This window comes from Penicillium pulvis, assembly GCF_028828015.1.
Source record: "Penicillium pulvis strain IBT 33274 chromosome Unknown contig_1_segment0_segment0, whole genome shotgun sequence".
In the NCBI taxonomy this organism is placed as follows: Eukaryota; Fungi; Ascomycota; class Eurotiomycetes; order Eurotiales; family Aspergillaceae; genus Penicillium; species Penicillium pulvis.
In genome coordinates this window covers 857,919-881,552 of record NW_026643074.1, presented here as the reverse complement: position 1 = coordinate 881,552, position 23,634 = coordinate 857,919, and the positions used below count along the sequence as shown (strand labels likewise).

General features: G+C 50.3%; 9 protein-coding genes across 9 annotated transcripts; 5 read left to right on the top strand and 4 right to left on the bottom strand.

Moving 5' to 3' along the window:
* Nucleotides 1-132: 132 nt before the first annotated feature.
* Nucleotides 133-4,751, bottom strand: N7503_003290 (E3 ubiquitin-protein ligase SSM4; the record flags this gene model as incomplete). The annotated part of the gene is made up of 2 exons (XM_057062837.1): nt 133-1,694; nt 1,754-4,751. 2 exons carry the CDS (start codon nt 4,749-4,751, stop codon nt 133-135), a joined length of 4,560 nt encoding a protein of 1,519 aa, XP_056923752.1.
* Nucleotides 4,752-5,655: 904 nt separating this feature from the next.
* Nucleotides 5,656-9,363, top strand: N7503_003289 (uncharacterized protein; the record flags this gene model as incomplete). The annotated part of the gene is made up of 4 exons (XM_057062836.1): nt 5,656-5,780; nt 5,848-6,585; nt 6,640-7,852; nt 7,891-9,363. 4 exons carry the CDS (start codon nt 5,656-5,658, stop codon nt 9,361-9,363), a joined length of 3,549 nt encoding a protein of 1,182 aa, XP_056923751.1.
* An 816-nt stretch (nt 9,364-10,179) lies between these two features.
* On the bottom strand, nt 10,180-10,804 carry N7503_003288 (SND2/TMEM208 family protein; the record flags this gene model as incomplete). Its single annotated transcript, XM_057062835.1, has 2 exons — nt 10,766-10,804; nt 10,180-10,689 (listed from the first exon to the last, which is right to left on the bottom strand). Exons 1-2 carry the CDS (start codon nt 10,772-10,774, stop codon nt 10,180-10,182), a joined length of 519 nt encoding a protein of 172 aa, XP_056923750.1. The 5' UTR covers nt 10,775-10,804.
* Nucleotides 10,805-11,539: 735 nt separating this feature from the next.
* Nucleotides 11,540-14,121, top strand: N7503_003287 (anaphase promoting complex subunit bimA; the record flags this gene model as incomplete). The annotated part of the gene is made up of 4 exons (XM_057062834.1): nt 11,540-11,876; nt 11,933-12,106; nt 12,170-13,992; nt 14,050-14,121. The coding sequence occupies 4 exons, from the start codon at nt 11,540-11,542 to the stop codon at nt 14,119-14,121; spliced, it is 2,406 nt and encodes an 801-aa protein (XP_056923749.1).
* Nucleotides 14,122-14,128: 7 nt separating this feature from the next.
* On the top strand, nt 14,129-15,727 carry N7503_003286 (1-acylglycerol-3-phosphate O-acyltransferase SLC1; the record flags this gene model as incomplete). The annotated part of the gene is given in 4 exon segments (XM_057062833.1): nt 14,129-14,164; nt 14,673-15,096; nt 15,114-15,494; nt 15,552-15,727. 4 exon segments carry the CDS (start codon nt 14,129-14,131, stop codon nt 15,713-15,715), a joined length of 1,005 nt encoding a protein of 334 aa, XP_056923748.1. The 3' UTR covers nt 15,716-15,727.
* Nucleotides 15,728-16,284: 557 nt separating this feature from the next.
* Nucleotides 16,285-17,580, bottom strand: N7503_003285 (4'-phosphopantetheinyl transferase family protein; the record flags this gene model as incomplete). Its single annotated transcript, XM_057062832.1, has 1 exon — nt 16,285-17,580. One exon carries the CDS (start codon nt 17,578-17,580, stop codon nt 16,285-16,287), a length of 1,296 nt encoding a protein of 431 aa, XP_056923747.1.
* A 331-nt stretch (nt 17,581-17,911) lies between these two features.
* N7503_003284 (pyridoxal 5'-phosphate synthase glutaminase subunit PdxT) lies at nt 17,912-18,780 on the top strand (the record flags this gene model as incomplete). The annotated part of the gene is made up of 2 exons (XM_057062831.1): nt 17,912-18,141; nt 18,207-18,780. The coding sequence occupies 2 exons, from the start codon at nt 17,912-17,914 to the stop codon at nt 18,778-18,780; spliced, it is 804 nt and encodes a 267-aa protein (XP_056923746.1).
* A 146-nt stretch (nt 18,781-18,926) lies between these two features.
* On the bottom strand, nt 18,927-19,694 carry N7503_003283 (nuclear cap-binding protein subunit CBC2; the record flags this gene model as incomplete). The annotated part of the gene is made up of 5 exons (XM_057062830.1): nt 18,927-19,056; nt 19,111-19,302; nt 19,357-19,401; nt 19,458-19,549; nt 19,629-19,694. 5 exons carry the CDS (start codon nt 19,692-19,694, stop codon nt 18,927-18,929), a joined length of 525 nt encoding a protein of 174 aa, XP_056923745.1.
* A 243-nt stretch (nt 19,695-19,937) lies between these two features.
* Nucleotides 19,938-22,774, top strand: N7503_003282 (uncharacterized protein; the record flags this gene model as incomplete). The annotated part of the gene is made up of 4 exons (XM_057062829.1): nt 19,938-20,249; nt 20,330-22,444; nt 22,499-22,662; nt 22,717-22,774. 4 exons carry the CDS (start codon nt 19,938-19,940, stop codon nt 22,772-22,774), a joined length of 2,649 nt encoding a protein of 882 aa, XP_056923744.1.
* Nucleotides 22,775-23,634: the final 860 nt, after the last annotated feature.

Genomic DNA, 23,634 nt, shown 5'->3' with positions numbered 1-23,634 from the left:
GAGAGGAAGAAATAAAACACACTTTATCTTGGAATGGAGAAAATTGAAAAAGCATGAAAGAATAGGCAACATTAGAATGTCACACAGTGCTCTTCCAAGATTAGACTTCATCCGAATATCCTTCCACCATCTTCACCCTGTGATCACCCTCCGAGAAACCCCAACATCTCGTGCCCGCTTCTCGCTGAAATTATGTAATCGCTCACCGATAAGATATACATCATCCCGCATGTTGATGCGCCAGATGGTTACCCACCGAAGCACCAGGTGGATAGCCCACGCGGCCAAAGCGAATAGCAGCGTGGCGAGGTAAGCATAGCGGTAGATATTTTGCTGCGCCTCAATCCTGTAGAGAACGGTGTGCCCCAAGATTCCGCCAAGCGAAAGAGGAAGAACAATGGCAGCAGCTGTGAAAAGTAACAGAGGTAGGATAAGAGCTCGGGTGGCAAGGTGCACATTGGGACGGAGCCAGCCATCGCGAAAAATACCGTTAAGAACGGCCGCGGCCCAGGACTGGGGATGCCACGAAGTCAACTTGATTGCCATCTGGACGTAAAGCACCCCTAGCGTCCAATCCTGAACGACATGAACAACATGGGATTTGCCGTCCCCGAAAAGGGTATGTAGGGGGATCAACACATAAAGCTCGGTGAGGAGTGCGAAAAGAGTCGGCAATAAGATGGCCAAGGTAGCAGAGATGTAGAGAAGACGCCCAGCATCGAGTGCAAGAGCTGCACAAAGCCGGCCAAACTCACTGGGGGATCGCAAGTGTGCCCACGAGTTGCCCTGCATGGCTCTCACTGCTGCGCGACAGTAATAAACCAGATAACCAAAGCTGAAAACAATACATAGCCCGCTGGAAAATGCATAGATATCATTCACCGGCACTGGACTTGAAAAAAATACAGTGATCATCTTCCGCCCAATGATGAGCGGAATAATTGTAATGCCTACCCCTGTGGTGGCAGCAAACAGCCAGATGAGGAGAATGAAAGCGGCGATTCGTAGTCGGAAGTAAGGCGGGATGTAGACTTTGGTAAACATGTTGCTGGAACGTCCATGTAGGCCATCATCCAAATCGATTTTCCCATCAACGCGTTCATTGTCCTCGGTCACATCCAAGAAAACCTGAGTTCCTTTAGGTATGCGAACCTGGTCCGATGCAGGAGCCCGGACATACCGGCCGTCTCGGAGGAAATACACGTCACGGTTTTCGTTCTCTGCGGCGGCCTGTTGAGCTGCCCCGACCACAGGATGTTCCCACTCGCCCTTGCGTCCGGCAATAAACCCCCACCAAGTCCGATAAACGTAGTGTCCCTCCTCTTCGGGGTGTCTGTCCGGGAAGAAGAAATTGCTGAGACGCAGGAAATGAGCGCATTGGTGGAACCACCAGTCGTACAAGTCATGCAGCGCATCCGAAGGCTTGAAGGATTGAATGATGGGTGGCATAATGAAGTTGTAGAACAAGAGATCCACTGGGAATTCAAGCATAGGGGCTCTGGCGGACCAATGGATGGGTAAAACACCCTCAAATGCAAAGTTCAGGCCCCACACAACTCCTCCCAGGCAAACAATGACTAGAGTCCCATAAACAAGGGCACTAAAGCCAATTTTCCGAAGTTGGGTGGTAATGCTGCGCTCCAGGACATCGCGAATGGGGTGAAAAGTAGGATCATCGGGATCTCGGATGAAGTCTGTTGGGAAAGAAAATGAGCATTTCAATGGGTTACGGTGATAGACGAATAAAACTTACAAAGAACGCCCGTTCGCAGAATCTTTCGGCACATAGACACAAATAGGGCAAAGTGGAACATGTAACAAGTGCCAATGAACCAGTGCACGAAGAGCGACGTGAGCGGAGATCCTGTGGTGAAAGCGATGCGGGAAAGAATTGTTGCCTCCGAGAAAAGGGGAAGCAAAGCAATGTCGAGTAATGTGCCACAGTAGAGAGGAAAAACGATCATCTCAATACCAATGATGAGAATTACTTTCATTACTCCCCCAGCCTGGAGAAGTACCTCGGCAACCACACCTTCAATCCGTTGTCCGCGGTTAGGTCCAGCCAGAAATCCAGTGATCCGTAGGTAAAGATATCCCATAATTGTTGCAAGAAGATACCCCATAGATATAGCGATGATGCGGTCTTTGGTATCCCACACAGCGAGATCGTAATCGACGGCCGCAGATCCCGAGACTGCCTTGGCGGTGCTTGCATTCAGCAGCTTCGTTCCGGAACTGGAATATAGCTGAGACCTGGTGAAGTTTCCGACATGCTGCTGGATTTGCACGGCGTATTCCTTAACTTGGGAAAGGTCCAGGTCGAAGGAGAGCGCCCCGGGAACCCCAAGTGTGATCAAGCGCAAGGGAAAGTCGTGTAAAACAAACTTTATGATAGCGCATATTGACTCGAAGAAGGCCAGGAGACGAGCCTGGTGTAGTCTGAGTGCCTGGTGAGAAAGAACCGAGAACATGGGTATGTCAGACTCATTGAAAACAAGGAAGGCTTTGACAACCTTGTTCAATCGATGAGTACTGGCGTCAATAAGAGAAAGTGAAGCGGTTGTGACGGATTTGCCTCGTGGGATCCATTCTCCAAGAGGGACAAATGCAACAAATGGGCTCAGCACCAATTTGCAGATAAATGTCAACCAGTACATGAGGTAGCCAACAACGCCAATCAAAGTATCAAGAGCAATATCTGTTACGACAGTGAGGGTAGTCATTGGAACACCCACAATCAATTCCAACGGATTGGCCAGCAAAACCAGGGCAATCTTTCCCCACAGGTAGGGAAGCCAGATGCCAACTGTGACCGTGAAGGCGATTAGAAGAGCACAGAAGACACCATTTTGTAGGAGACCAAAGATGGGGCCTTGCATGCCGATTAAATCCATGATTCCTTCGAAATCATCTCCTTCGATTGCATCCATGTCATTGGCATCTAACCCCGCTTCAGCGGCGATGGCCATATCTCCTTCCATGGGTGGGTCCTCCAATCGATTTGGGACGGGGACAAAAGGCTCTTCCAACGCTGGGTCCTGAACAACATGCTCATCATCTGCTGGTACTGCCTCGGCAGGATCATGCTCTCCTGGAGTAATATCTCCCCAAAACCAGTTCACCAAGCGTTCTGTAATTCCTTGTGGGTTCTCTATATCTTCTTGCAAGGCTACTGAACGTGATGCTTCCTCTTGGACACGGGGAAATTGGCTGGCAGGCTGATCATTCGATTGCATTTGTTGAGGGGTAGTGTCTTGTTCCTGTAGATTGAACGAATCACGCGGGCTGGAGGTTTCATCAACCTCGGCATTGACAGCACGGTTTGAAGGTCCCGCCAAATTTTGGTCCTGAGAGTCTGGAGTCAACGCGTTCACAATCCAGCCTAGTTCATCCTCACGGCCTTCGTCACGAATAAGTCGTAAAATTTCATCGCGGTCACCATTGGAGCGAGCCAATATATCTCTGAAGCCAGCTACGCCAGAATTGGCAGGGTGGTCCCGATGGAGGGATGACGGGCTTGCAAGACCTTCCCCTGCACTATCTTGAGCGTCTCCTTCTGCTAGAATATTGCTAGGAATAGGAGGTACCCCAAGTAGCGGTTGAAGATCGTCATCGGAATCGGTCCAGGAGGGAGCGGGAGATGCAGCGCGAGGAATTTCATGGAGCTCTTCTTGAGCTACGTCATGCTGCTCATGATTGCCAAAGTTCGGACGAACAACAGGGCCGGCAGGTTGAGGTGGTTGTGCTTGATCATTCATGCGGTTTGCATTAACATTCAATTGCATAGCGGCTTCCCGTTCGCCCTCAGCAATGTTAACCATGGGTTGTTGCTGGACGACCCATTCTCGGATAAGGAACAGAAGTATGAAAGCGACGACTACCAAAAGAGTAATGAGCTGTCCCTCCAGAGTATCGATGATCATGTTGTTGATGGTCGGGTAAGGTGTAAGTGTGATGAGAAATTTTACATCCGAGAGCCATGACGGATACCGAGCCTTTGATAGCCCAGTCATATTAGTGGGTAAGGAGCCATTGTGGCCACCTGGTGATGTCAAAGCGGGGAGAAAGAGACTTGGTATCACTTTTTTGATGAGCGTGAGCATCATCGGTTCTCCAGCGGAAAATCCCTCGGTCGATGACTGTACTGCTGGTGGAGTACCGAGAGTGGATTGAATTGCACTTGAGACTGACGGGATCGCCGAGCTGACCACGGCAGCAGTGGCTGCGGTATTGTTTGCAGCGCCTTGCAGTAGACTTCCTTCCGCAATTTGCTGTTGGCCGTTGGCGGACCATCGTCCGTCTGCAAGCCAGAAGAGTGCCCTCCAGATTGCGCGCATCGACCATGGCAACCACCCTAACCAGACAAAGGCAACCAGACCAAATCGCAGCCATGTGATCAGGGTTCCGAAAGATTGAATCAAAGCTTGCTTCAAAAATAAGGGCGTCGGGAGGTTTTGTGGCATATTCGGGTCGTATAATTTGGTGAACCGAAAAGGTGTTTTACACAGCTCACAATGCTTCTTCTGCGAGTGTGCCAGCCATTCCACCAGGCAGCTTTGGTGAACAAACTTGATGCTTCCGCTACATTTGCATGGGTAGAACAGCGGTTCTTCTTCTGTAGCCTCTCCGTGGCAAATGCGGCAAGTATCCATATCCTCGATACCCTTATCCCTCTCATCGAAAGCTGGATCGTTCATCAAGTCTGGGAAAGAAGACAACCCCGCTGGGTTGCGGAAGGGATTCGTGTCCATTATGATGGCGGATAATCTCGTCGAGCCGACGGTCGGACAAGTGTCTTCACCAAATCCTCATTCTAGTCTCGCTTATTCCTTGTATGATAAAAACCATCAACCGTTGGGGAGGTGGGCGCGCACGGGTAGTGTGGACTGGGAGCACCGGAGTATCAAAACGCTGCGGAGAAGAATATGGTATTAGACAAGAAGAGATAAGAAGTGAAACACAATGAAAAGGAAATCAAGACCGCATTTAACTTACTCTGCATCAACGGAGCCTCAACAAATCAGACAATCACCGTCGAGTCGCACCTTCCTTTGTTCTTGCTTCAATGCTCGGGCCACTATGGCTGACTCAGCCTGTAAAGGCCTTACAATTAATTACATATATTACACTATAATCACCCGTGCACGCTGGATTGGCCCGCTAATCATCCGCGTAATTGGTATTAATATGTATTGCGTGATGCAGGTGGCACCGATGACCTCACTGCTTCCCCTAGTCGCCAACTATGCCCTTGCTTTTATGATGATTTGAGTTACCGGTTATTGATGTACTGTAGGTCGCGTCTTCCCCCAAACATCAGTCGTGTTGTAGTTGTTGTTTGAAATTCCCCATTAAACTGATCAAGTGCCTTCCTGCCTCAGATCTGTCTCCGCGCTCTGACCGCGGCACCTCGTGAAGTTCTGCTAGTGCCAAGACCAACGCGAGCATTCCGCTCAGGTTCAGCTTTCTTTCCAAAGGTCCTTATCAGGCCGTCAGCATCTCGCGGGTGTTCACTGATTTTTTTCAATGAGCCCGAGAGTTTCAGTTCCTGTTTGATACCTTTGTACAAACAATCCGGCACCTGTGGTCCTGCAGAACCTGCCCTTGCCAATTTTCGAAGTGCAAGCCCGGCCTAGATTAGACTTGCCGCCAACCATGGCAGTGGCACAGGAGAATGGCCATGCTGAAGCAGTGGTCAAACCGAATGGGCGAAAAGAGTCTGTGCAAACTCAGAGGAAAAAGAAGTTCCTAGGATGGACCATTATAGGCTTGGTCGTGCGGTATGTATTACAATTCGAATCGTGGCAGTATTTGACCCGTTCTGACGCTGATTTGTGCATGCTTTAGACTCGGGATATGGTATGCGCTTTTGACACCCTTTCTGCGGTGCCCATCGAACATTTCCGACTTGAACGACACGTCTCCTCGAGTCTGCAAACCTTATCTCATTGCTCGATCTCATGTGGAACCCTACGTTACTCCCTACTATGATACCTATGCTGCACCCTACGTGGACCAGGCCCGCCCCTACGTGGATCAAGCCCGACCATACGTAGAGATTTTCAACAAACAAGTCTATGTGCCGACATCCAAGCTTGCTCACGCTGGTTATGAAAAGTACGGCGCACCAGCATGGGAACAGGCTCAGACATATGGCGCAGCTCAATGGAAGGCTCAGGTGACGCCGCGGGTTGAGGCGGCCCAGGACAAAGTACATCAGCTCTATCTGGCTGAGGTAGATCCATACGTTCAGCAGGGCTTTATGGTGGTTTCACCTTACTATCATAAGGTAAACTCCGCTGTGCTCACGGCTTATTGGGATCATCTGGTTCCTTTTTACACTAGGTCCCAACCTTTTATCGGTAAGGCCTATGCCACTTCCCAGGATGTTTTGGTGACACACGTTATGCCTGGCGCACAATACACCTGGTCTTCCGTTGTCTACTTTGCCAACAGCTCCCTGTGGCCTCATATTACCGGTCTCTATTCTGAGCAGGTTGAGCCGCAATTGGTGAAGATCGGACAGCGTCTGGCGAGCTATAGGGAGGGCAAGCGCCTCCGTGCGGTTGTTGAGGAAATGGATAGGTATAGACTATTCTTAACCCTATTATCCGATCGATTTCACTAATATTGCCTTAGTAGCTTCTCTGAGCAGCCTAGTCCTTCGGCCACGCTTACTTCTGTGGAGTCGATCCACACCTCGAGCAGTGTGACAGTAACTTCAACTACCGAGGTCCCATATGTTGCGCCTACCCTCTCGGCAGCCGATAAGGCAAAGCAAGTTCGCGAACAGATTGATTCTGATCTTCAGAGATGGCAAGACAAGTTTGCTGCCGCAGCTGACAGTGGAATTGAAGACCTTGAAGAGCGCATCGAAGAGATTGTCGGTGCCCTCGTTGCTAGCAGTGCTAATAGCCATGGTCTGAGCCTTTCAACGGCACTTCAAAGTGTGGCTGCGAAACAAGTTACCACCATTAAGGACCGTATCAATGATCTTGTACAATCTCTACCTGAAGAGGATGCACCGGAAGCTGAGGAGGAAGCCCGCGATCGGTTGGTTGACGACATTCGAACATCCGCCATCTCTGTCAGAGATCGTGCTCATGCCCTTCGCGAATGGTCATTGTCATTCGACGATGAACTTTTGCGTCGGGTATCAGCAGCTGTGAACTCGACCTTAGATGTCCTCGACGGCATTCGTGATCTTGGTCTCCAGGAAATCGGCATGCGCTGGGCATGGATGGATGGTGTTACCTACAAAGACTGGGCAAGATATCGCGCCGTCAAGGAACAACTCCAGGACTGGCGCAATCAGATCTATCACGTCGGTATGAACCACAAATCAGTTGCGGAAGCCAAGGCGGTGGCCGCCGATATCTTGGACCGTGGGATGGAGGTTGCTCAAGAAACGGCTGTGGAGCTTGTCAGATTGAAGGATGTTGGCCATTGGAAACTGGCTGCCCGAGAAGTCGGCGACAATTTCGAGACCAGAAATGAGCTTCCCCCTCCGAGACCGAAGCCGGAAACCGATGCTGAGGATTCTGAGGTAAAAGCTGATCTTGGACACGATGAATCTCCTGAGGAATTTTTGGAACCATCAACAGCCGCTACCATTCATAATGAGGGAGAGGATTCATCGACCGAGAATATTTCGGACTTCGAAGAGTCTTTCGAAAGCGCACCTGGCACTGAGAAAGATAATTTTATCGAGTCAATGTCGGCTGATGCTGTTCAAAACGATGAATCAAGCCCTATCAAGGCCGCCTGGGGGGAGTTGCAGCAGCTGATGCCAACACATATCAAGCTCCTATTCTTGATGATGAGGAGCAAGATGCCCTTCATAGCCTTGCAAGTAAGGCTGGACATGCTTACTCTGACGCCTATTCTCAGGCGAGCTCCGCTTTTGCTGATTCTACCTCAAATGCCAAAGTTCTCTACGAGATCGCCAAGTCGCAAGTCATGGGTCAAATGGCTCAGTCTAGTGAGCCTGCCCATGCACAGGTTCTCTCTTCTATTGAATCTGCATACTCTGGAGCTGTCAATTATGCAACCAATGAGTTTGACGCGAAAATTGCCGCTATCAGGGCAACTCCTACTCCTGCCGGTCCTCTCGCCCAGATTTCCTCAATTGCTTCCTCTCGATTGAGCGAGGGTCTCAGCGTCGCCTCTGAGAAATTGGCCCACATCCAGCCTATTCCATCCCAGACTAGTTCTGCGGGCCTTCAGCCTTACGTGCTTGATGCCCAGCGTCGGTACTATGAAGCTGTCGGTCTCGCTCATGATCATTACACCGCTTTTGTTTCCACGGCTTCTCACGCTGTCTATGGTACCCCAACTCCCACTGCAGCTCCTCTTGGCTTCCAACAGCTCATCGAAGAAGCTGGGTCCCAATACGAACGTGTTTCTTCGCTGGCTTCTGCCAGCCTTGCTGCAGTCGTCGCATCTGCCAGCTCTATGGCTTCATCGGCGGATGATGGGGCAGCGCAGGGCATCATTGACGATGCCTCATCCAGGTATCACGCTGCCATGTCAGCGGCGTCCGCCTCCCTTTCTCTTGCGTCTGCATCCGTCAGCTCTGCTGTCTATGGCACTACACCAGGACCTTTGCAGTCTCTGTCCAGCCAAGCATCCGAGAACTGGGAAGGCCTTATCTCCAAGGCCAGCGAGCAAATCTATGGCACTCCCGCTCCGTATCTTCAGCAATTGCATGAGAGACTGCCTCAGTTTGAGGCTGTTCAAGGAGTGGTATCTGAGCTGATTGTCGGCAAGGAGCCCTCCTTTACTGAGAGTGTCATGAGCAAGCTTCGTGTTGCATACGAAACCCCTTACCCTGCGGCCGCCTTGTCTTCTGCTTCTAGCTACGTCAGTGAAACTTACGAATCAGCGTCCTCGGTTGCAGATGCTTACGTTTCAAGCGTTCCAAGCGTGGAGGATGTCTTGCACAATGTGAACGAGCAGCTCAATGCTGCTGTAGAAGCTGCGAGTATTGGAGTCTATGGCACTCCTAAGGGCCCTTATGAACAGGCTACAGAGGTTGTGGCTGACGCCTACAATACCGCGTCAGCACAGATCAGCAGTGCTGTTTATGGAAAGGAGCCCGGGTACATTGATGTTGCCAGGGAGCACATTGAGGAAATCCAGTCAAAGGCCAGTGCTGCCATCTACGGGGAGGAGCCCGGTGCGGTGGAAAGCGCGACCAGCCGCCTTGCTGCCGCTGTTGAGGGTGCTCAGTCCCAGTTAGCCGAACTGGCCTCAAAGGCCAGCAGTGTCGCGTCTGAGGCTGCTGAGACTGCTAGCTCTCATGTGGAGGATGCCACCGGCAACATCAAGTCTGCCATGTCGTCTGCCAAGGACGAGCTGTAATAAACTCGCTTAAAGCCGGCTCATGGGCCTAGTTGTGATACTTGCCCCTTATGCTACTGTCTTATGTCCACTCCTTTCTTCTAGATCCTGCCGCGTCGAAATTGGGCTTCTTGCCAGAGGCATGTCATGCTCGGTTTATGGACGCTTTATTCCCCATATAGTTTGTCACGATGGCAATATGTTCACGACCTACCAGATGCACATTGATGTTTTTATTATGCTGCGTTCTAAATTTTCCTATCTTGCTTTCCCATCATCTGTCGTCGCTTTCGGGTGCTCAAGATTATTTATTTGTACTTTTTGACGAGATAATCTGGATAATGTGAGTTGTTATATGGATGCACCATGGCCCTACTCCGTATAGTCTGAAATCATATCATTTTCGTCCAATGCCTAGGTCTTTCAGGCTCTTTCTGGCGCCTGTGAACACAGAAGGCGGCTCAGTGGGTATGCCTCCTTTTTCAACTTCACATTAGTTACATTTGAGTAAATAGGTACCTAGATATGTACTTGATGACAATATTACTCTTCAAGTTCCGAATACTGCGACATAAAACCTTGGCTAAAGGAGTAGGATATTTGGACTGGGTCCAGTGCTAGATGTGTTCCCAACCATGGACTTCTTCGTCGAAATTCGCAAACATTGGTCTCTTCCTCTCATGCATCGGTTAGCCGCCCCATGAACCCAATCCTGGCACAAAAGGCTCTTTGGATTGGTGCCGACGCCCGGTATGCAGATAGGTGAGCCAGGACGGCAAGCACAGTAGATTGTATGCTCAATCTGTGTAGTCGGTTGATAAGTCTGACCAGATAGGCTTAGCGAGTCCGGTGCTTTGGTCGATCTCCTCTCTTCTCCTTCTTCAATTCCCTCTTGCTCCTTGCGCCCTCAGACTCCCCCTCATTGCCACCGCCCATGCCCGCAAAGCCTTTCTTCACGCCCATAACTGTAGTGTAGGCCAGGTAGACAGAATAGACAGGAATGACGGTCCAAAGCCACCAAGCACGGTCATTGAAGATACAGGCAGCAACAATGCAGCCTAGAGTCCAATACAGCACATCCCACATGTATTCGGTCAAGCCGGTAGCATTTAAATCTTCGCCAGCCGAGCGCAAGGAACCATCCTCGTTATAGCTTGGGCGACCAACTCGGTCAAGGTAAAATTCGATAAGCAGGGTTGGGAAAGCCAGAAAGAAGTATGGTTTCAGAGAGCGTGGTCGTTGGAACACCTGGTGGAGGATAAAGAACAGTATGTGGATTGCGGCTGAAATAAGATGAGTGCGAGTAAGCACAGCCGTATTACGGGTGGCTAGGGTTTTGAGAGCTTTCTATTTAGGAGTTAGTTCATCTAGAAACATACAAGACAGCTTGCGCCAGTAGCTGTGGTAGCTTAGTGAAGCTCACCTGTGCCATTTTGAACACAGCTTTACACAATCACACAACGTATTAGAGAAGTGAGGGGACCAGATAGTCAAGGCAAGCCAAATAGACCCTTTCCCTAACGATGCCCAACCGATGTTGAAAATAAGAGGGTTAGTTGCAGAAGTGGCCACGAGGGAAGCGGAGCAAGCTGATCTCCAACTTCCGATTGTTGCCCTCCCGACCTTCACCGCCCGGCAGAAACCATGCACCTTGATCGACGCAACCAAAATAAGATCATGATGCAGCAACAAACTCCAACGTCTCCACTCTGGAATAACTTACTATCCCCTTGACTGGATCTCTTTCCCAGCACGATGACTATGATGCTATGAAGGGCTCACACTGGAGTCTACAGCATAACTGACTTGGCTGGCCAATCCTGGTTTCTCTTTTCGTTCTTACCGTTTCCGTCAGTTTACATTCCGTGCTGGCACAACCCGTTGTCGTGCTCCGATTTAGATCGGTTGGAGATCCCTGCTTCCAGACGAGGTCTTCTCCGGCCTACAGACTGATCAGGTTCCATGTCTAGAGAGTGTTGATGGACTTTTGTGCTTTGTTTTCTGAATCGAACTCGCGCGTTGTCTCCCCGCGTCCAAAGGGACACAAGACTTGGATGTGCCATCGACAGTGAAAGTACCGATACCCAGCAATCGCATTACTGCCTCATCCTCACCCCCTCCTTCTTCCACTTGACGCCTTCTTCGCTCACTCAAACGCCGTTTCGCGCGCCGAACCCCACGCGCACCCCTCCTCACCATGGCTCTCTCTCCGAGCCATGTCGCAGGCCAGCTGCGACACTTGATCTACTATCACCTCGACAACAACCTCATTCGTAATGCGCTCTTCCTTGCTGATCGGCTACACGCTTTCGAACCGCGATCTTTCGAGGCGCAATACCTTCTATCTCTCTGTCACTTACACAATGGTGAGGTCAAGGCAGCCTTCGAGTGTAGCCAGCCTACAGGGTCCCGTGGACTACATGCTGGCTGCGCCTACGTCTATGCGCAAGCGTGCCTTGATCTTGGGAAATACCTGGATGGTGTAACGGCATTGGAGCGCAGCAAGAGTCTATGGGCGTCTAAGAATCACTGGAGTGAGTGATCGAAAGGCCTTGCTTGTGTCCGGGACTGAACTAATGCCAAATCACAGACAAGCATAGTGAAACACAACGGCAACATTTGCCTGATGCAGCTGCAGTCTATTGCCTACAGGGAAAGCTATTCCATGCCCACAAAGACCTGAACAGGGCCGTAGATTGCTATGTGGACTCGCTGAAACTCAATCCATTCATGTGGGATGCGTTCCTAGGTTTAAGCGCGACAGGTTTGTTGATTCATCTCTTCACCTTTCCTCCATTGAAAGCAGTCAAGGCTAATTCGTGTTTAGGTGTTAATATCAGAGTCCCTAATATATTTCAGCTCAGCCCCGAGCTACTCGCCATGATATCTTCTTCCCAAGATGAGTTGGACATACTATCTGATCACTTCAGTCCCACCGAAGGTTCATTTCCAATGCCGACTACTGGCAATGGGGTGGACCCTTTTATGGTTTCTGCCACGCTTCCCGACCATGATACAACAAATGGTAGCTCTGCTCTCTATGAGAAGCTCAATCTAAGCTCGGCCAACGCTCCTACGGTACCGCAGCCAATAATTCATGAGGGAATGGAAACCCCTGGCCAAAGCAGCGGGTCGGAAGATTTTCGGATCGCAAATGGAGTCACGGATCCCTGGGACCCACCACTGGCCCCTGCGAGAAAGATGCGCACGATTCAGGCAATGAGCATGAGCTTGGATCACACAGGTCAAGGTACCCAAAAAATGCGACCCACTGGCATCCGTCCTCGACCAAAAACAAGAACCGAACCCGAAGAACCGCCAGTTGCGCCATCTGAGAGAGAGCCTCCACCAGCGCCACGAATCGGTGATCGTAAACGCACTGTTTCAGGCCAAGTCGCTCACCCTCTTCCTCAACAAATAACAGAACCAGGCGCTCCTCAACGTCGCAGTGTCCGGCTCTTCAACCAAATCAAACCTACCACAAAACTGACCAGCAGCACCTTGAGCGGCCGAGATGGACGTGAAGTTAAGAAAGTAAGAAGTACAACTTCCAAGGCAAGGACTGGATCGACTTCTACCGTTGGTCGTGTTGTTAGTGGCAACCGCAAACCAATCGAAAGCCATGACAGCGATGGCAAAGATCATCACCGTGCAACATCCATACCTCCCGTTCCTCCTTTGCCCAGAAATGCCGAAAAAACAAAAGAGGTTGAGGCGCTCAGCTGGCTTTTGGGACTCTTCACAAAACTTGCCTCGGGATATTTCTCCTTGAGTCGTTACAAGTGCACAGATGCCGTTCAGCACTTCAATTCCCTATCGCAGGGTCAGCGGGAAACACCTTGGGTCCTGGCCCAGCTGGGTCGGGCCTTTTTTGAACAGGCGATGTATGCAGATGCTTCAAAATACTTCTCTCGGGTTCAATCCTTGGCACCCTCTAGACTTGAGGATATGGAAATCTATTCTACAGTGCTTTGGCACTTGAAGAACGATGTGGAACTTGCTTATTTAGCGCATCAGCTACTGGAGGTCGACCGACTCTCTCCACAGGCCTGGTGTGCAATTGGCAACTCATTCTCTCATCAAAGGGATCATGATCAAGCGCTGAAGTGTTTCAAGCGTGCAACGATGCTGGACCCTGAGTTTGCATATGCATTCACCCTTCAGGGCCATGAGTATGTTGCGAATGAAGAGTATGACAAAGCACTTGATGCCTATCGCCACGGTATCAAGGCCGATGCCCGACACTATAATGCATGGTACGGCCTGGGCACTGTTTATGATAAGATGGGCAAGCTGGACGAAGCCGAACAGCATTTCCGCAATGCCGCGATGATCAATCCCACTAATGCAGTTCTCATTTGCTGCATTGGACTAGTTTTGGAGAAGAGCGATAATTCCAAGACCGCGTTGGTTCACTATGAACGGGCGTGTTCTCTAGCACCACACTCTATCCTAGCACGATTCCGCAAGGCTCGTGTGCTGATGAAACTCCACGAATACAAGTTTGCGCTGGCAGAACTGAAGGTCCTCAAAGATATGGCCCCCGACGAGGCGAATGTGCACTACCTTCTGGGCAAGTTGTACAAAACCATTCATGACAAGGCCAATGCGATCAAGCACTTTACGACGGCCTTGAACTTGGACCCAAAGGTAAGATATACTGCTTCCTCCATCTGGTCTGTATCTCTTTTTCTAATTTAAACACAGGCTGCACAGTTTATCAAGGATGCGATGGAGTCCATAGATGATGATGAGATGGAGGATGACGACATGGCATAGGCCTGTGATGTTTTTAGGCTTCACGGCTTTTTCTCACTTTTACGTTTGACTTGGGAGGATCTTGTCTTACGAGCTCGGCGTTTCCGGACCTTTTCTGCACAGCATCACTGGGGAGTTTGTTTTCCACGTCTAGACGCCTGGCATTCAGGGTGTTTTGTACATTAGTGAGGTTGGGGCATCATGGTGAACCCGATGATGGCATAGCATAATGCATTATTACCATTCGTCCATTTTTCATAAAATTCCAAAACATTGACATTCCACTATCCCCCTCATTTTCCTGGTATCCCCCGTGGCCCCGGGGACATTGAAAGTATAGTAAATCCGTCATACTTGGCCCAGGAGAATCGCCAAAATTTTTATTTACATGTGGAAAACCTCCGGATATATATATGCGTGATGCCGTCATCTGCCACCATCAGCTGGCGGTGAGTCGGCGTCGGCAAAAAAAAGCAGTATCCACCTCCGCAGTCCCGCAGCATGGATCTCCCTCCTTGTGACTTCTTTCCCTCGACATTCTTTAAGGTTGAAGCCATATTTCGGTGAACCAGGTGATTTCCCCCAACATTTCCAGGGTTATGTATCCATGTACCCTCGACCTCAGAGAACTTGGACTGACCACCAACCCTTTCCCAACAGTTTGGCGTATTGATCCCACCGCTATGTCGATCGGTTCTTATATCTTGTCGGGCATCAGCTCATTTGTGGTGGTGACACTATCTCTCTTCGCCCTTGGCCAGAAGGTTCCCCGCGCAGCGTTTCTCGCCCGCTGTCTCGCCGCATATGGCTCCCTTCTCCTATGTGCAACCTATGGAGTTGCCGCGTCCATCGTCCTCCGCATCGCAGGCTACGGCCGAATCTCCCAATGGGCCACCGCCCGCAGCTTCAAATGGGTGATGCGCTTTACCACCGGAGTTTGCTTCGACATCGTGGAGGGTGAGGAACATCTCTCCACCCGCCCTGCCATCTTTGTCGGTAATCACCAGACTGAGCTCGACGTCCTCATGCTTGGCAATGTCTTCCCCCCTACTGCAGTGTCACGGCCAAGAAGTCCCTTCGCAATATTCCATTCCTCGGTTGGTTCATGTGGTTGTCTCGCACTGTCTTCATTGACCGAGCGAATCGTGAAACTGCTATGAAGGCCTTCGATGGTGCTGTGGATGAGATGAAGACCCATCAGCAAAGCGTCTTCATCTTCCCCGAGGGCACCCGGAGTTACTCCGATGAAGCTATGTTGCTGCCTTTCAAGAAGGGTGCTTTCCACCTTGCCATCAGGGCTGGTGTGCCTATTGTTCCCGTTGTTACGGAGAATTATGCGCATATCATGTCGCCTCGCGCCTGGCGCTTTGATGCAGGCACTATCAGGATCAAAGGTCAGTTTTTGCACCTACATGCATTCCAACCAAGGTTTTACTAAAACAAATCAATAGTTCTTCCACCCATTGAAACTAAGAACATGACCGCTGCGGATGTTGATCAACTCACCACTTTGACACGGGATTCCATGCTGAAGTCCATCCTGGAAATGGCACAGACCCTAGAAAACAAGGTCGAGCCACAGGCCAACGGTGTGTCAACTGCCATCGAGATCTGATGGCCATATTTTGGTCATGAATAGTCAGAAGCATATAATGGAACATGTAAACATGGTTCCACGCCAACCAAGCCTTGTTTGGCCGGCCTCTCACAAAACCCCGCCTTCATGAAACCTGCCATTTCCGAAGCAGCACTTAACATTGTTGCTGTATATACATCTCTTCTCTCGGCACATACCCCTTGTCTTTCAGTTACAGATTGCTGCGGATAGAAGAAGGAACTTGGCCCCCTTGTCTGAAACAAACAGATAATGGGGATTATCACGAATTAATTGATTCAAGCTTATCAGAAAGGCTTATTTGCTACCTTCCCTTTTTTTCGGTACACATTATCACACAACCTTCCTCGGCCCTTTTTTTCTTTTCATACCCACCTACAACTGTATATATCTTTAGCATGAAAAGACTAATGATCTGGCAACTGTCTTGTTTCAACCTCATCAAATGACGCTATATGATGTTTTATAAGAAGCCTAATCACTCCAAGATCATGAATCGACCTCAGGAGTTGCACCTATTCACAAGAAGTGATGTGATCCCCAGCTCTGGAGTCAGAAGGCATGTCGCTTTACAACGATTCACGTAATTGAACACCGGAGAGAACGGATTTAGGGTTCTCAGGATGAGCACATCGACCTTCTGCACAAGCCCGGATATCAAGATCAATATCGACCTCCTGCATCGGGAGCCAAGGATCTGTGATTGAAGATGGAATATTCCACGGATCCATATGACCAATAATTTTCATAGTACTGAGAGGAATGCGACACTCCTCCGTTTCGTCCCCAGAGCGCACAGTGATATGTCCAGGCAGATGATGCAGACCCTCATTACACTTCACTTCCGGGAAAACACCAACAGGGAGACCCCGACCAGCAACCGCAACAATGTAATCAGACTCGAATGCGACAAGTTGAAGACGAACGTCATCAAGTGGCTTCCCTGCCTTGGTGATCTTGACACCATCAAACGAAGGGCCCCAGTTTCTGGGTGATTGCGGGATATTTTTCGAATTTTGAGATTGAACGTAGGGTTTCGGAGCATGTAAAGGATTGACAGGGTCGGGGGGAACGACGTTTGAAAATTCAAGAGTTCGTAGCCATGGAGCCAGAAGAGCATCTCCGGTCATTTTCAGGTATGCTTCTTTGAGAGCCCAGTATGAATAAAACAGACGCACGCCAAAACTGACAATCGTTTCTTCGGTGTTTGAGCCATCGAATGCTTTTGCGAGGCCGAGTGCTCGAGCTTGGCGGAGGGCAGCTGCTGGATTTTTCATAGTCTCAAGCTCCCGATCTGAGAATACATCCACGAAAATGGATACATGTTCCAGGTACTCGGGCATGGTCTTGATGACCCTGCGGCGGTTCTCGTTCACACAGGTCACGTCGATGCCCAGCCGAGGCTGCTGCGGTAAGGTGCCTCTGGTGGAGTGTTTTTGCATTTGTTCTGAAGTTGGAGCAATGGTTCCCGCCAGCATGGTGAGCCCTGCCTGGTGGGTGACGTTGAATTCCACCTGAGTGTCAGAGATAGATTTGTAGTATGGTCGGTTTTCGGGCATGTCCGTGCGCCTGAGGATAATTTCTTTCCATGGAACACCACAGGCGTGGTGGATATATAAATACTTGAGAAGATGTGAGGCCAGCGACATGCGTTTGTCTGCGGCATGGTAATACCTTGTCACGGCTTTCTGCTCGTCGGGACGAAGGGATTCTAAAAAGGGCAGATTCTTCCCATTCGCCTCCCAGTCTCGGACATCGATGTACCAGCGTGCTGTTGTTGGGAGACCTGCTAAACAAGAGTTGACATCCTCGACGCTGGGGTTGCCATGCCGAGCATCTTCCAGACTGATCTCATTGGTCCGCATGTTGTAGGTTTTGGTTTCAGGCCAATTTTGAGGCGAATATAAGAGTCCAAAGCGTGAGAGGGTGTTATTAAATATATAGCCCCCACTAATCCCAAAGGCTCAGGCAATGAAAAGTCCGAAGTGTCGATCAACGACTGGTCATTCTGGACCCCACTATGAGGTGTTGATACCTTGCGCCGCGTTCGCAAGGATAAGCTTATCGGCCTATCAGGTACGATCTTCACGTGCCGATAAGAGTTTTTCCCCGCGGAAAGTCAACATCACGTGCATGAAGAGTCATATCGCCACGAGGGGGCAACCTTGTTTTCTATACTTTACTTTAACTACGGAAATGACGATTACAGTGGGTGTTCTTGCCTTGCAGGGCGCATTCATTGAGCATGTCAATCTCTTGAAACAGGCAGTGGGGCAAGATTCTGCAGACTGGGAGTTCTTAGAGGTGCGAACACCACAAGAGCTCGCGAGATGCGATGGACTTGTTTTGCCTGGTGGCGAGAGTACCACAATGTCTCTGGTTGCTGCGAGGTCCAATCTTTTGGAGCCATTGAGAGAGTTCGTCAAGTAAGTCTTCATTAATGACATTGATCTCACGAACGTGACTGGGAGCTAATGTGGCGGTTGTATAGGGTCCTTCGTAAACCAACCTGGGGCACTTGCGCCGGCCTGATTTTGCTCGCCGAGTCAGCGAACCGTACCAAAAAGGGTGGCCAAGAGCTTGTTGGTGGCCTCGACGTTCGAGTCAATCGCAATCACTTTGGCCGGCAAGCAGAAAGCTTCCAGGCACCACTCGACCTTCCATTCCTGGGCGAGACTGCAGAACCGTTCCCCGCCGTCTTCATTCGCGCACCTATCGTGGAGTGCATCTTACCACACCAGAAAGGTATCCAGGTGGACGAGGTCGACCGAGAAGACACTGTCGTTGCTCCGTCGAGACCAACCAAAGACGCAGTGGCAGAAGCTGCCACAGCCGATAACGTTGAGGTGATGGCCACATTGTCAGGACCCGCAGCTCGCATTGCCACACAAAGCCGAAACATCAGCCCTGATGAAGAGATTGGCGATGTTATTGCTGTGCGCCAGGGTAATGTGTTCGGTACCAGTTTCCACCCGGAGCTGACGGGTGATGCTCGGATTCACGCATGGTGGCTGCGCCAAGTGCAAGCTGCTGTTAACAAAAGGAATAAACTGGGACAACAATAGATCGACTTATAGACCGCGCTGAGAAGACATGTAAATAGAGTATCAGATGAATAGAAAATCTCCGGTGTTTTTTTGTCTGCTAATTGAGCTGGCACCCTTGAAATAACGCCAATTTTCCCACAATGCTTCATGTCCATGTTAGATACCTATCGTCCCGCACCATATTCTTCTTCCTCTCGTGCGCGCTGCTCATCGTAAGCACGGCCGTAGCCACCTCGGCCGGGATCGTATTCTTCACGGTACTCGTCACGGACTTGGCCACCTGATTTTCCACGTCTGTATGAAGATTTTAGTTTACGTCTTCAGCAATTGCTTCGTCGGACCACTTACCCATATTGCCGACCCTCCTCAAAGCCGGGATCCAGGTCAGTCCGGATAATGCGCTCGTCCAGCTTAGTACCTCCAATGTACTTCAGGCAGTCCACAGCATCTTGATGATTGTAGTATTCGACAAAGCAGAACCCACAGGGTGTTTTATTGAAACGGTCAAGACCCATTACCAACCGCTTGACTTCGCCGCATCTGAGTATCTTCATTAGCCTTGGTTAGGTAGTACAGCAGATTGATCAAACTGACTTGGAGAAGAGCTCATGAATCTGTTCCTCTGTTGTATAGAAAGACCTATAGTCGAGTCAGTGACATGTCCGCCAAGTCTCGGCCTGGAGCCCGTCACGTACAAGTTACCCACGTAGAGTGTTGTCGCATTGTGGAGCTTGGAGTTGGGATCTTCCTGCTCCTTTTCATCATCACGATCTCTGCGGCGCTTGTTCTGTTTAATTTGGTGGTTAGCGCTGGTCTTTTGCAAGGCGCAGACCCTGTAGAGGTCGTAAGACCTCGTGATCACTCACCTTGCCAGCATAATAAGCGCTAGGCCGGTCTAACCGATCGACGGTATTAATCTGCAATAAACTCATAGTGAAAGTGGGATTGGTGGACTTTAGAGATGGGGAAAAGAATGAAAGTTGAAGAAGCAAGCAAGAAAGGCGGACAAGGGAAGGGAGCTCGGAGCTTCTAAAGATCTTGGCGCGCGCCCAAATTCCAACGCCGCATCAACACTTCCGCTTTGCCTAACATCTTTTTGGGGAGGATGTTTTGAGCTTCTCACCCTTTTTTAAACATCTGATCCAACTCGAATTCTCTTTGATACAACTATCTCCATGCCAAAGGTGAACAGTTACGCGCCGGCCTGGCTGTGCCGGCCCTCGCCCGGCGCCAGCCTTTTCACCAGTGCATCCGACAAAGGCCCTGCGCAGACCCTGGAAAATGGATCAAAGACTGTTACACCAAACGCAGCAAATCGCACGATCGCAAAGAGAGGAAATGAGGTATTCGCCGTCATCGACAACGAAATTCGCTGGTCCGACCTTGCGCGACTGAAGGATCAATGGCAACAAGAAGCTCGGCAAAAGAAGAGCTCTACAGGTCCTGTGAAGGAGCAGGCAAATGGCACTAAATCTCCACCTTACAGGGTAGGTAACTCTAATCATATACTCGAAACATGTTGTCTCCGAGTACTCTCGATTTTGGCGCCCATAACTAACAAACACAGGTTCTAGCGGTGCCTGTCTACGGCCTCATCAAGCAGATTATACCCTCTCCGAATGGCGCGTTCCTCGCGATTGTCACCGAGAACACTGTCCATATCTCTGTCCTCCCCGATTCGTCCCATCTATCTTCGACAGACACGTTACCTATTCGGTTAAAAACCTACCAGCTTGGCCCGACCACCCATGTCATTCCAGAAGCCCCCGTGGTATCTGCTCTGTGGCATCCTCTAGGGCTGCACACGAACTTGAGCGGGTGTATCGTGACCATTACCGCAGATGCTGCGGTGCGAGTTTGGGAGTTGGACCGGAACAACCACTGGTCCTTTGATCAACCGACTCTGGCAGTGGACCTCAGGAAGCTGGTTGATGGAACCTCGTCTGATCAGGATTTCGCACCCTCAGGATTTGGTAAAAACAAGGGATTCTCCGCCGATGTAATTGATATGGAAGTTGCTTCTGCCTGCTTTGCGGGCAGTGGAAACGAGAGAGAAGATGCTTGGGCGCCCATGACTCTCTGGGTTGCTATGCGGCCAGGTGATCTTTATGCTCTTTGCCCTTTGCTGCCATCTAAATGGCAGGCTCCTTCTACAACTATCCCTTCGCTTTCTTCGGCCATTGTTCCGAAGTTGGCGGCCCTTGAAGAGGCCCCTGAGGATCTGGAAGAGCAGTTAATCGCATGCCGGCAACAGTATGACTGGCTGCGGGAGATTGACGAACAAGAACCCTTGGATCCTCCCTCTGAAACTGGCAACATCCAGGGCGCAGACGTCTTCACCCGTCCGGCTGTCCCGAGCGCTATTCCACGTTTGCAAGGGCCTTTCCGATTTGATCTCGGTGACGATTTGGATGATTTGGATCTCTGTGATATCCTCGTAATTGCCGCCAGGCTCAATGTTGAAGACCTCATGATGGGCGAGGATGAGGAGCTTGCAGTTGAGGCCACCGAGAAAGACAAGCTGTCGGCAACTGTTATTTGCCTGTCGAGTGGGAACGGCCGTGTCAACATTTGCCTGGAGCTTGAGGGTGTTGAAGGCCAATGGCTTCCCAAGTCTAAGAAAAACACGTTCCGAACTCCTCTCTCGGAGCCTTCTGATCTCGTCTTGGTCGAGTCACTCGACACCATCAAAACCACTGGAAACGAGTCGGTGGCGTGGCCTATCTTCACCAGGGATTTACACTCACGCTACTCCTTTTTCGTCACTACTGCTACAAACGTAGTATCTTTCTCTATGTCCTCTTGGGTTCAGAGACTCGAGGCCGAACTGCAGGCAGAGGACCCCTCCGGGTCTGGTTTCCGTCTGCAAGTCCTGTGCAGTGGAAACGTTGCCCAAAGAGAACGAATCTTGCAAGTTTCGGAAACTGATATCACCTTCCCGAACGCGCATCTTGCTGGTTCTGTCGTTTTCTATGATTTCGACCTCGGCTACCTACTACTCACCTACCACCCTTCAAATCCGTATGCCGCTGTCATGGATGCTCCAGAGGACTCGTTCTCTGCCGCACTGGACTCCCATTTCGAACAGCGAACGAGTGTTCCCGGCTCTCCTGCCGCGTTGCCTCGACGCGCTCCATACCAAGTTCCGGCCGTTCTCTATGCGGCGTCCCCATTGGAATCCTTTGTCGACACGCAAGTCCCTCACCGGCAACGACACACCCTCAAGGAGCAGGTCCGCCTGTCGCCAGCAACGTTGGACCTTGTTGCTACTGCTCACCGCCAGCTTGCCTCTTATACCAATGCACTCGAGAGAGCCGCTTCGGATCTGTTCCGTAGATGCGAACGGTTGCAAGGTGAGATGAAGGACCAGCTGAAGCAACTCTCCGATGTTGCAGAACGCATCAAGGGCGTGACGAGCGAGATTGGTGAAGATGGCAACCGCAAGGAGGGCACCAGAAATGGTGAAGCCTTGGACAAGAGGCTGCAAAACGCGAGGGACCGACAATTAGAATTGGTACAGCGCTATGATGCACTACGCAAGAAGGTTATCAACTCAGGCGGACGTCCCCTGAGTGAGAAGGAGAGGGCTTGGGCGATGGAGGTCAACACGTTGTCTGAATCGCTTGATGATCAGCAGTCCAAGGACGAGGAAAAGCAACAGCTTGCCGGACGGTTGGAGACGGTGAGACTTTCCCCCCTACTAATGACTAGATTTCGTCAACTAATAATTTTCCAGGTCAAACAATTCGCCCTTGACCTCATGGCCGAAACAAAGTCGATTGCCGCCAAGGCACCCACGTCCCCGGATCTTGGAGATTCGTCTTCTGGCTCTCAGCCCAAGGTACCGCAACGCCTGCAGCGCCAACGGGTCACAGAGGCCATGAGAATGGTCGAGCGAGAGTGAGTTGATATTGCCTTGACATTCTTGTCGCTACAAACTAACAAAATCGCTAGGTCTGCTGTCATTGACGCTATTACTTCTCGACTTGGACGCCTCAACCACAACATTTAGGGCGCTGAACAGTATAGCGACGGAGTTGTTGGCCAATAGAATTTGTTTTTTTACACCTGCATTGATGGGTGAAGCTATTTAGTGGTGAGATACGCATCAAACCCGCATGTTTACGATTTTCAAGTACAATGAAAGCCCTGCATTTTCGCTTAATACATCCATGAATTTCGTCCTGAAACGAGATCTCTATCGTAAATAAGCTAATAATTACATTCTCTTTTCCACCACCACCACCACGGCGATACATCTCCGTGATCCCAATCGGAAGAGACGTTCTCATCGTATTCGCATGTCTCGGGGTCGGGCTCGACATCTTGCCCAACTCCATCTATGAAACTTCTAATTAGCACACATAACCAAATCAGAGAGATATAGTAACAGGTTGCCCACCTTTCAAATAAATCCAATTACTCTTCTCACGCGTCGTGCGATAATCTTTTTGCATAGACGAAAGTTTCACCGGCTCACAGGACCTGGACGTATCACAGTAATACTCATAATGTAGAAGATACCAGGGAAGGTTATCTGAATCTAGGTCGTAGTCTGTTATGGGTGTTTGTGGCCGCGATGGATTCGTGCGCGTGATATCATTGTCCTCGATGTAGGCTTCATCGTCTGACTCTTTACCAATTATGTTTTCTATATCATCGGCTTGGCTTAGTCGCCTTGGGGCATTTTTGCAGGTGCACTTATCAGGAGTTAAGGGTATATTCGGGGCTTCTTTGTCGCTGGTGCATTGCTTCGCACCTGTTTCCCTGGTTCCTCTAACGATACTTGGAACAAGGTAGGGTGATTCGGTCTTGCCTGACGGGCTTTCATCATGGGTCTCGCTGCCTCGAGTTATTTCCTCCTTCCATTCA